Consider the following 11,820-nt stretch of genomic DNA (forward strand, 5'->3'; position numbering starts at 1 on the left):
ACACCACCCACCGTCAGCACCACTCACCATCAACATCACCCACCATCAACACCAAATCAACACCACCTACCATTAATGCCATCCACCATCAATACTATGCACCATCAACACTACCCACATCAGCACGACCCGTCGTCAACACTACCCACTGTCAACACCACCCACCATCAACACCAAATCAACACCACCTCTCATCAACACCACCCACCCCCAACACTACCCGCCATCGACACCAAATTCACTACCACTCATCAAATGCCATCAGCACCATCTACCATTCCCGCCTACTGAGCTGCCCAGAGAACTGGCTTGGAGGTGGTATTCATTTCCTGAGGCTGCCATAACAGATTACCACAAACGTGGCGATTTAAACAATAGAAATTTATTCTCTGGCAGTTCTGGAGGCCCGAAATCCAAAATCAAGATTTAAGCATGGCTGCATTCCCACCAGTCATGGAAGAAGGAAGTCGTGGGCAAGGAAGAAGGCTTCCTTGCCTCTTGCAGCTCTAGGTGGCTCCTGTCACCCCTGAGCTGTGGCGATAACTTCAGAGGGTTTCACACGGCCCTCTACTCCGTATCTATGTCTCTTGTCTCAAGCATCCTTGTCATTGGAATCAGAACCTTCTTGAGTAATTCAGGATGTTCTCATCTTGAGATCCTTAAACTAATTACATCTGCAAAGACCTTTTCTTTTTTTTTTCTTTTTTTCTTTTTTTACAAATAAGAGCACATCCACAGATTCCAGTGGTGGACATATCTTTTTTGGGGGGCTGTGAGGGGATGCACGGAAATAGCAGAGATGTGGGCTATGGAGTTACACTTCCCTGTCAAGAGCCATTGGTGGCTGGCCACCAAGGAGGACACTATTGCCACTCTGAATGCTACAGGAGACCGCGGACACCTAAGAGTCCCAGCCGGCTGGGCCTCTGAATCAGCCAAGGTGCCCATGACGCCTCTGGAGACCCAGAGTGCCAGCCTTCCTGAGCATCCCTGGCTGCCTTCTTGCAAAGCATGGGTGTCAGGAAAATCATGTCACCGTGTAAAAATCAAGCCATCCCTTGCCCAGAAGGGGCACAAAGGTGCACCTCGGAAGCCTTTTGTTTGTTGGCTATGTTCCTCCTCCATAAAGTGCGGGGTCTTCTCTCTTCCCGATAACGTTTGCGTGGCCACTTGGTGGCTTTTCTGAACCTGGAGATGGAGCTGAGAACGAGATCGTGGTTTGATTGATCGAAACGAGTTGAGCACAGGTATTGAGCCCCGGGGCCAGGCATGCATCAGGTGCCTGTGGCGCCTCCGGCTCTGCCTGGGTTCCAAGAGTCCCGGATGATCCTGATGCACGTCCAAGAAACTCACAACCTGAGGCTGGGGCTGCCCTGGCTCCCAGAAGCGCTGCCCCAGACGGTCCACAGGGTCCGCAAATCTTGAAGTGACGACCCACACCATCGTGTGTGTTAGGACTTGGGGCATTTTCCTCCCCAGGGAGAGGGCCCATGGCTTCCTGCAGAGTCTCCAAAGGGGTCTACCTGCCCGAGAATGAAGAACATGGTTTCTGTCTTGCACTAACAACTAAATCAACCCGCCACCAGCTGACTTTTATGAGCTCCTAACGAGCGTCTGTAACCCCCTACTCCCTTTCAACCTCATGAGCGAGTTGTGGGGGGAGGGGACACCCAGACACAGCGCGAGCTGTGGCTGCTGCAGAATTTCCTAGAAAGAATCCACAACTTAGTGCCCCGGGCGGTGGGGGTGGGGTGGAGACTAGAACAGTGTCTCCGACACCGATTCCCTGTGCACCCAACCCTGGACAAACTGCTCTGGGCCTCAGTCCCCTCGTCTGTAAAATGATGGACACAGTCCGCTTGGATCCCACTGGGCCCCCAGGTACCCTGATGGCGGGCACACAGCCCCTGGACCTGAGGCCAGACAGCCCACAGGGAGGGTCTGGCTGACCCTGAGGGGTGGCCCGGACCCTGGACCGGGGGAGCCTGGCGGCGTCCCAGAGCAAGGCGGCAGATCAGGCTGCAGGGGACCAGGAGGCCACATCAGCCCTGCACCTGGGCTCAGTAGAGGCATCACCCGGCTCTCTGCCATCAGGCAACCAGTTGGGCCACAAGCTCTGGTTAAGGGTCGTGACTTTTCCTGAACGGCTGCCCGCGGCACTGGGGCTTAGCTACCCACCCCAGAGGGTGGCCCCTGGCCTGGATTCTTGACAAGAATGGGTCCCGCTTCATCACCCTGAAGAGCCTTCAGCCGCTCCTACTCTTGCCATCCTTTGTCCCCTTGTCCCCTTTGTCCCCTTGTGAGCTGGGGCTCCCGTGGGCCTGGGTGCCAGTGCGCATGCTGTCCCCTTAGCCTGGGAAACCCTTGCTCGCCCTTCCAGCCTCCCCTTCACGTCTCTTCCGGGGCGGGGGCTGGGGGGGGGGGGAGTCCTGACTCCCGTTGAGGGCTGAGCTCATGCTGTCTGTGCTCACTGCACCCCCCCTGCCTGCCTGTCTCAGTTCTAATGAAACAGCTGCATAATTATGGCCGCTGCCTGCTCCTCCCTGAGTGGACAGAAAAGTCCCTCTTGTTTCCTGCTGTATCCCCAGTGCCTGGCACAGAGCACATATTTATTTACTCAATAAATATGTGTTGCATGAATGCGTGAGAGGAGGAAAGAAGGAAGGAAGGGAGGGAGGCAGGAAGAAAGGAAGGAGAAGGAAGGAAGGAAAGGGAAGGGAGGGAGGAAGGGAGGAAGAAGGAAGGGGCACGAAACCTTCCTACCCTGGGCCTCCTATAGGTTATCCTAAAGGGGGAATGCCATTTTAGGGGGGGTTTCTGGCTATGGGAGGTGACATAACAGACCCAGGAGACAGGAGGGGTTTTCGCCCACCACCCTTTCTTGAGAAGGAAGGGCAGACTGGAATACTGACGGCATAACACTGTAGCCGAAGAGACGCTGGTTGGATCCGTGTCTCAAGTTTCCTCCGGAAGGGTGGCATTCTTGAACTCTGGTACTGGTACTATTATCTCCTTGGGCGGCTGCCCCCTGGCAGGCCGTGCTTGGAGTGGACCCCCAGGAAGGAGCACTGACTGGGCCAGAAGGTACCCCCTGGAGAGGGCGGGTTGTTTGGGGGTTTTCATGGTGGAAAATCAGCAGATGAAGGGCGGTGCAGGCTGTTGGGTCCCACTGCACGGGGACTCCAGTCGTCAGGTGATATTTATCTCACACACACACACACACACACACACACACACATCTGCCCCGGCAACGAGTTGGACAGAAGGAAACATGCTGGGGGGCGCCTGGGGGGGCTCAGTCAGTTAAGCGTCTGACTCTTGATTTCAGCTCAGTGCATGACCTCATAGTTCGTGAGTTCGAGCCCTGCATCGGGCTCTGCGCTGACAGCGTGGAAACTGCTTGGGATTCTCTCTCCCCACCCCCTTCTCTGTCCCTCCCCTGCTTGCACTCTCTCTCAAAATAAATAAGTTGGGGCGCCTGGGTGGCGCAGTCGGTCAAGCATCCGACTTCAGCCAGGTCACGATCTCGCGGTCCGGGAGTTCGAGCCCCGCGTCGGGCTCTGGGCTGATGGCTCAGAGCCTGGAGCCTGTTTCCGATTCTGTGTCTCCCTCTCTCTCTGACCCTCCCCCGTTCATGCTCTGTCTCTCCCTGTCCCAAAAATAAATAAACGTTGAAAAAAAAATTTTTTTTTTAAAAATAAATAAGTAAACTTAAAAATTCAAAAAGAAAGCAAGAAAGAAAGAAGCAAGAAAGAAAGAAAGAAAGAAGAAAGAAAAGAAAGAAAGAAAGAAAGAAAGAAAGAAAGAAAGAAAGAAGAGAAAGGAAGCAAGCCTGCCTTCTGTCCGTGGCCCGTCACCCCCTCAGTGCCACGGTGCTCACAGCCCAGCACTTCCTCCTTACATCTTCCCCTCACGGATGACTTGTGTTCTGGCTCTAAGATAGAAGCGGGGGGCGGGCAAGGAGAGGACGGGAGCCCCTGGGAGGAGCCTCATGCCTGCTGACCCGCTCTCCCTTCTAACCACAGGTGCCCCCCCATCTTGATACTTTCTTCACCGAGGCGGACCGCCAGAGAGCAATCAAAGCCCACCAGGAAGAGCACGCGGTGCGCCAGGGGACCCTGCGGATGGGCAACTACACCCACCCCTAAAGCCTTCTTGACACGGTAGAAAACTCCCGAAGGACTCACCTTCCTCGCCCCAGCTCGCGTTAGACTCCCCCCACCCCCCGCCATTTTTACGTGGCTTCTGCTTTGGCAAGGACCTTCAGACTCAGGTCGTAGGCGGCCAATCCTTCTCAGGTCAGCCAATACTTACTCACCCCACCCCCAACCCTCAACCTAGGGATTCCCCCTCCTCCAGGAAGCCACCCACCCTCGGTTGTCGAGCCGTCACCTGGTAAGCCCGAATGACAAGGCAGATGTTAGACCCCGAGCTAAGGGTCGGTTCGTACGCTCTGCCCATCGAGCGTTAAGAACGACCTGTGTATTTCCTGCAGAAAGTGTGACAGTAACGTGCTCGAAAAGCCCTCATTTCATATTCTGAACACGAGTGCAACTGTTCTTCGGGGGATGCCCGGTGTCTCACCACGCCGGTGTTATCTCTCTGGGGCCCCTGGAAGCGAATGGGAAGAGCCCGTGCTCCTGACTCAGGGCGTCCCCGCGACGCCCTCCATGCCGGGGACCTGTCAATCACACACACAGGCCAACACAGGCTTCTCCAGCCAGGCTGACCTTGGAAGGGCAACCCCGGCCCAAAGGAGGCAGTCTTCCGGGCCAGTAGGTGGGCTGACGATGCACGGGCTGAGGACTCCTGAGTTCGGGCCAAACTCCCGCGTGCTCCTGACCCCAATCTCTCCGCGTGTTCTTGCCTTCTCCCCACAAATCGTATATCGGTCTATTTTAAATGAAAAGTGCTATTTGTCCCCCTCCCGCTGTATCTTTATTTGAAAACCAGCAAGCCAGTTGCAAGGACCAGCGTCACCCTCTTCCGACAGCGTTCTGACCCGGACGTTCTTCGAGGCACATTACCTTCTCTGACACGTCCCCGCCATGTCTGTATGAAGCCGGGCACGTCCTCGAGGTTTTAAATCCCTTTTCTCGTCTGAAAATTCCAACGACTCCTCTTCAGCCCAGAGCTCTCCCCGGGATCTCAGACTCACTTACCCAACTACCCGCTTGACGTCTCCACTCAAGCGTCTGCTGTTCGGCGCAAACCAACACAGACGAGACAGAGCGCTTGACTTCCGTTTCTCCTCACCAAACTTGTTTCTCCCTCTGTTTTTCCCTTCTCCTGGGTGACACCACCGTCGACCTGCTGGAGCATCCTCTCCCACCTCGAGTCTAGCAAGCAGCCTGTCAACGCCTCTTCCCAAACATCCCGACCCTTCCCCTCCCAACCATATTCTCCACAGAGTAGCCCCTTACCATTCCAGCAGCTTCCGTCGCTCTCGAAGGAACCTCCACACCCCTCACCCGGCCCACGGCCCTTGCTCCTGCCTTATGCTTTCTGTCTGCTTCCACTTCTCCCTGGAACACCTGGGCCCCCGACTGTCACCTGCCCATCGCTTCCTGTCATCCAGATCTTAGCGCCAGCATCAAGTCCCCTGCGCAAAAGGTCTTCCGCGAAGCAGCCACCAGTAAAACTCACACCGGCTTGTTTTACCCCTTACAAAACAACGACGCCTTATTCACTGCCGGTCTCTCCTCTAGCAGGGATGTGGCGTGGGATCGGGGACCTAAGATCCCAGGGGCCCGACATACGGTAAGCGCCCGTGATATCCGTGGAAGGACTCCCCGCAGGAATGTCCACTAAGGCTCACGCGCCCTGCGGGCCGAGTGCTGGGCAGGGAGGGACATCCAAGTCTGGTGTTGACGAGTCTGACTGCGTTTCTCGATCAGCCCTCCCCACCCCACACATGCGTCCCAATTCCATACAAATCCCACACATACTAACACCACTCAGGAACCTGGCCCAGCCAGGGCCTTGTCAGACCCCAACCTACTCCAAGGGCCAGAAATCCTCCTCCCGCCGCACGAGTCCGAGAGGAACAAGCATCCCCACTGATTTTGGCCAAAGCCACCCTGAAGCCTTGTGACCCCACAGGGAGCAGCGAGCCTGGTGTGGGAGCACAAGAGAGCCCGCGGGACCCGGCCACTGAGCCGGCCGCCATCGCACGTGGCCGAGAGCGTGAGGCCTGGCCTCCTCAACTAATTCCTGTGTGGCCTCGACCAAGTGTCTCAACCTCTCTATGCCTCGTCTGTGAGGCAGGACAGTGTAGGACATCTCCTCGAGCTAGATAACGATTCAAGAATGTGTACAGCATGACTAACTCACTTTTAAGTCTGGCACTTTTAAGCAATAGATTAATGTGAATTATCTTATTACTAAAGCCCAGGGGCGCCTGAGGGACTCAGTCGGTTAAGCACCAGACTTCAGCTCGGGCCATGATCTCACCGTTCGTGGGTTGGAGCCCCGCATCGGGTTCTGCACTGACAGCTCAGAGCCTGGAGCCTGCTTCGGATTCTGGGTCTCCCTCTCTCTCTGTCCCTCCCCCGCTTGTGTTCGTTCTCTCTCTCTCTCAAAAATAAATAACCATTAAAAAAAGAATTTTTTTTAATAAATAAATAAATCACAGTGAAAGGGGCAGCTGGAACCCTATCAGCAATTGAGGGATGAGAGTGTGCTTTCAAAGGAACAAAAAGCCTTTGTGTCCAGGTACATCAGGAAGGTGAAGGTATTTTGAACTGAACCCACTGTTTTGCTCGTGCCCCCTACAGAAAGAGGAAGGGGGCGCATCAGGACGCAGAATTTCCGGAAGGGCCCGAAAATTAGGTTCTGTCCGCCAAAGGCCGGGCGGGGCAAGCTCGGCTGTGGCAAAGAGAGAGATGCCCGGATGTGGCCCCTCCAGGCCTGCTTTTCTTTCCAAGGATCCGGGCCAAGGGGAAGTACGGAGTTGGCCAGAAAAAGCTAGCGGACGTCTCTTTTCGCTTATGCGATCACGTCGTGCCCCAGCAGGGTGGGCCTCGCCGTGCTGGGGGACTTTCTGGGGCTGTGACAGGTGCCGTGGGAGCGGCTCCCCCTGTCCTGTCCTGGAGGTCCCAGCTTCCGGGAGCTCCCCACCCAGGCCTGAGCGGCTCGCCTCCGAGAGTCCCTCAGCTCCTTGTCCTACAGCGCCACCCGCTGGCAGGCTCGAGTGGAGGCCGCGGAAGTCCCTGGCCCTTCCCTCCCCACCGCCCTCCCCCAGCTCCGTCCTTCCCTCCTCATCAATTATTCGTGCCCACACCGGGCCCCGGGTCAGATTCCGGTCTGCTTCATCTGTCTTGGGTATCTCGTTGCGTCCCCCAAACACTTGTGCTGTTTGCATTGGACCCTGGCTGCGGGGGTGGGGGCAGGGGGCCAGCACAACTGGGGTTGCTGTGTCTGCCCTTCAAGACCCAGGGTCCAGTCCCTGAAGGTTCCAGCCAGGAGGGGCCTTGACTTCCCCAAAGCAGATGTCCAAGGAGGCCTGGGGGCAGTCAGTGAGTGAGCCCCAGGCCAGTGGCCAGTCCACCACATGGCCCAGAGCGTGCCCTTAAAACGACTTCTCCGAGATGGGCGGAAATGGGGAGAACTTAGCTTAGCTTAGTCCTTAGCAGCTGGACCCTCACCTGGTCAGCCGGAAATGCCCTGAAGTGCCCTCTGAGGTGGGAGGGGGCCGTGTCTGTGCCGATGATCACTCGGCAAAAAGGGGAGCGAGTGCAGGCGTGGGGTGTTGAGATGGGGACTCTGGAAACAGGACTCGTGAACAGGGAAGGGCTTGAGCAAGCATCCAGTCTGGCCCGAGAAGACTGGAGGGTTGCAGAGTGACTTAGCAGCCAAGGGAGCACGGGGACAGACCTCCTGGGTGGTTGGTCAGCTTTTCTTTTCGTAGACGGCCTCCAGTCTACGTCCAGATTTTTTTTTTTTAAGTTTATTTTTGAGAGAGAGAGAGCTAGCGGGGGAGGAGCAGAGAGAGACAGGGAAAGAGCTAGAAGCCCAAGCAGGCTCCAGGCTCAGCACAGAGCCCAATGTGGGGCTCGAACCCATGAACCATGAGATCATGATCTGAGCTGAAATGGAGAGCCGGATGCTCAACCGACTGAGCCACCCAGGTGCCCCCACTTCTGGATTTTCAAACCAGAGCCCAAGCCTCATTCACTCTCTCCTCTCGCCTCTCCCTCTCCCTCTCCCTCTCCCTCTCCCTCTCCCTCTCCCTCTCCAACATAGAACCAGATCCATTGTTTCCTTGGCCAGAGGAAAAGAGATGGGGTTCCGGAGTCTGTTGTGCGGCATTTTCATCAGGGCTGGGGGCGGTGAGCCAATGGTGATTTCTGCTCCTGTCTGGCAGGGGGTGGCCAGAAGCCTGACGAGGAAGCCATACTGGTGGGTCATAGATCTAAACCCAGTCTCCAGGGTTGGCCCCGGGATCTAGACAGAGATGGTTTGGCTTTTTGGTTCACCCATCCCAGCGCCTCAACTGGTGCTGGTCTAGAAATCACAGGTTTGGGGTCTAGGGAAGGCACATCTCCATGGCAGCAAGGAGACCAGCCGTGCAGGTGCCCAAGTGAACCTCACTGAAGCCAGACAGGTCTGTTTCCAAACGCTACCTTCTCTCGCATTGGGCTTTTTGGACCAAAACAATCTTTTTGCTGCATTTCTTTTGTACTTGGGAAATGCTTTGATGCTTGAAATCATGAAAGGAAGAAAGAAAGACAGAGAGAAAGAAGGAAGGAAGGGAGGGAGGAGGGAGGGGAGGAAGGAAGGAAGGAAACTAGGTTGGCTTTTTACACAGGTTCCTAGGACTGAATGCAGGTGAAGTTTAGATTTTTTTCAATATTTATTTTTGAGAGAGAGAGAGAGAGCAGAGGAGGGGCAGAGAGAGGGAGACACAGAACCCGAAGCAGGCTCCAGGCTCTAAGCTGTCAGCACAGAGCCTGACGCGGGGCTCGAACCCACAGACCTCAAGATCATGACCTGAGCTGAAGTCAGACGCTTCACCAACTGAGCCACCCAGGTGCCCTGGTAACTTTTAAATTTGAATCCACAGATGAGAAATTATCTATGAAAAGCAGCCTGGGTTGACGGGCACCATTGCTCTTGTTGGATCCATGAGTCGGGGCCTTTCTGTCACATTCCCCATGGCATCGCCAGCATCTAGCATGGTGCACAGGCCAGAGTGCGTGCTCAAAAGGATAAAAGGGAGGGAGGGAGGGAGGAAAGGAAAGAAAAAGCGGGGAGGGTACAAAGGTGGGAAGGAGGGGAGGAGGAAGAGAGGAAGATAGAGAATATGTTCTCTTTCTGGTTTCAGGAGCTCCATGGGGTTTTGAGCTAAACCAACACAAATGGTTGGGAACAGTGTGACCTTGACGGCCCACAAATTGCCCAAATCCTTGTCCAACCCATCTGTTTGCAGAGCAGAGAGATATTAGCATCCGGACCTGGCCTATATCATCCAGGTCCCGTGCCCACTCCACATTAAAGACAGGTTTTAGTTGGAAGGCCCTGGGCAAAGAGGGGAGCTGACCTCTGCGGTGGGGGCTAGCGAACAAGATAACCTGCCAGAGAAAAGTCTCTGGTTGTTTTGGGGACCACGAATTGCATCACCGCTGTTCTCCAGGATCAGAGCCCAGGGCGGAGCCTTCGTGAAGACCACGTAAAGTGGCCAACATCGTCCTCATCTCACAGCTGAAAAAAACACGGCTCCAAAGGTGCTCAAGGTTACAGCACAGGGCTGGGACCGCGGACCACGGCTGGGACTAAGGCAGATAAGGCCCTTGCCTAAGGCACAAAATTTACAGGACTGCCCCCCAATTCAGTAACGAAGACTTTAGTGCAATCTTTTTTTGAACCCTTCCTTTTTTTTTTTTTTTTAAGTTCACTTATTTATTTTTGAGAGAGCGTGTGTGAGCTAGCGCAGGGGAGGGGCAGAGAGAGAGGAAGAAAGAGGATCCCAAGCAGGATCCGCACTGTCAGCGCAGAGCCCTGTGCGGGGCTTGAACCCACAAACTGAGAGATCATGACCTGAGCTGAAATCAAGAGTCGGACACCTAACCAACAGAGCCACCCAGGCGCCCCTGATGCCATATTTTTTTTTTTTTAATCAAAATTTCAAAACCACTGATGGACCAAATAGCCGTGGTTTCAGTAAAGATCCCTGTGACTCACCTCACGTGTCCCACCTTAGCCCCAGCGTGGGCTCTAGAGCCGGGATTCTGCTTCACATCCAGCCAGTGCCGCAGTCCATCTGGCCAAGCACCCTCCCAGGCCACACTGTCCTGCCCTTAGCCCCAGTTACCCAGAACCTTGAGTGGCATTCAAGTCACAATTCTTTGTGAGCCGAGAAGACCTGAGGATCATTCTCAGCAAGCTTTGGGCACATCTGCCCCGTGTGTGGCCAGGACAATCCCTCCTCCGTGCTGGGGGCGGGTAGCATTCAGTGGAGATAGAGGTGAAGCTGGGAAGAAGGAGTTGGTAAGAACCGTGGCCCAGCTGGAGGCCCGGAAGCAATCAGGCCCATCCCTGACCCAAGGCCAAACCCAAGCCAAGAGCTCCAGGTGAAGCAGGATGCAGATTCTATAGGCAGGCCGCTTCCTTGCCATCCAAGGGCCTCTTCCACCTGTGACCCTCACTACAAACCTCCGATGTTTAACGTCTTTGTATCAAAAGGAAAGCTGAGGTCCAGGCAGGAGAGATGCTCTGTCCAGAGTAAGGGCGGGGCCAGGGCTCAGGTCTTCTGAAGACTGGTCTGCGCCGATGATGTCCTTCCTGCCCCTAGAGAAGAGTGACAGCTCCTTCTCGGTGGGTATCTCTCTGTCTGTGGAAAAGTGGATTGGGACCTGGGTCCAAGGGGGGGGGGGGGCGGAAGTGGGTTTTGTTTGTTTGTTTTTTAAAGCAACCTCAGGGGTGCCTGGGTGGCTCAGTCGGTGAAGCGTCCGACTTCGGCTCCGTGGCACCGAGCCCCGCGTCGGGCTCTGTGCTGACAGCTCCGAGCCTGGAGCCTGCTTCGGATCCTGTGTCTCCCTCTCTCTCTCTGCCCCTCGCCGGCTCATGCTCTGTCTCTCTCAAAAATAAATAAACTTTTTTTTAATGTTTATTTATTTTTGAGAGAGACAGAGACAGAGCATGAGTTGGGGAGGGTGGGGAGGTGGGTTTGGAATCCAGAAAAGGGAGCCTGGGTGCTGGAGTAGCAGCTCCAGCCCTTGGTTTAGACGGAGTAGTCCTGGGAGCTCCATTGAGAAGGTGCCCTTGTCACAGTCCCTCGCTTTACTTCCCTTGAAGCCCCCCTGCCCCTCCACCAGGCCCTCTCCCTCCTGGGGGAGGGGAGCCAAGACAGCCAAGGGCAGGGGACTGGGCTGGGGAGAGGGAGAGAGGTCTGCTTCCTGCTATGTAAAGGGAGCTTTCGGATATTAAGTCACTTGTTATGGTCCACACTCAGCTTTGCTGGACCTCAAAGCCCTTATATCCCCCCAGGAACCCCCCTCCCCCGGGGAGCTTAGGCAAATGCCAATTCCTGGGTGCCTTCCCAGCTAACCAAGAGCTCAGGGGAGCACACACAAGCCTCTGGGGCTCTGGACAGGCCTCCACGCAAGAGCCAGAGAGGGGATGGGGCAAAGAGACAGGGGGAGGCCTGGTGGTGGAGCTGGAAACAGCCAGATAGGAATAAAACGAGATTACGGAGAGATGCTGAATGTCAGACAAAATTCCAAATGAAATAAATTGCCTACCGTGTTCTATATTAGAAGAGACCGTGATAATTCAACAGTAATGATGGTACCCTAACAACTTGCTAACTATTCTTGGGTT

General features: G+C 55.2%; 1 protein-coding gene across 1 annotated transcript in view; it reads left to right on the top strand.

Annotated features, from left to right (window-relative positions):
* CFAP77 (cilia and flagella associated protein 77) overlaps positions 1-6,324 on the top strand; it is a 132,207-nt gene extending 125,883 nt beyond the window's left edge. Inside the window, exon 6 of the mRNA XM_040482721.1 lies at positions 4,026-6,324. Coding sequence (XP_040338655.1) covers positions 4,026-4,148 — 123 coding nt within the window. The 3' untranslated portion in view covers positions 4,149-6,324. The remainder of the gene's footprint in view (positions 1-4,025) is intronic.
* The last annotated feature ends 5,496 nt before the right edge of the window (positions 6,325-11,820 follow it).

The sequence above is a fragment of the Herpailurus yagouaroundi genome, unplaced genomic scaffold (genome assembly GCF_014898765.1).
Source record: "Herpailurus yagouaroundi ecotype Mexico unplaced genomic scaffold, PumYag 160, whole genome shotgun sequence".
NCBI classification, from domain to species: Eukaryota; Metazoa; Chordata; class Mammalia; order Carnivora; family Felidae; genus Herpailurus; species Herpailurus yagouaroundi.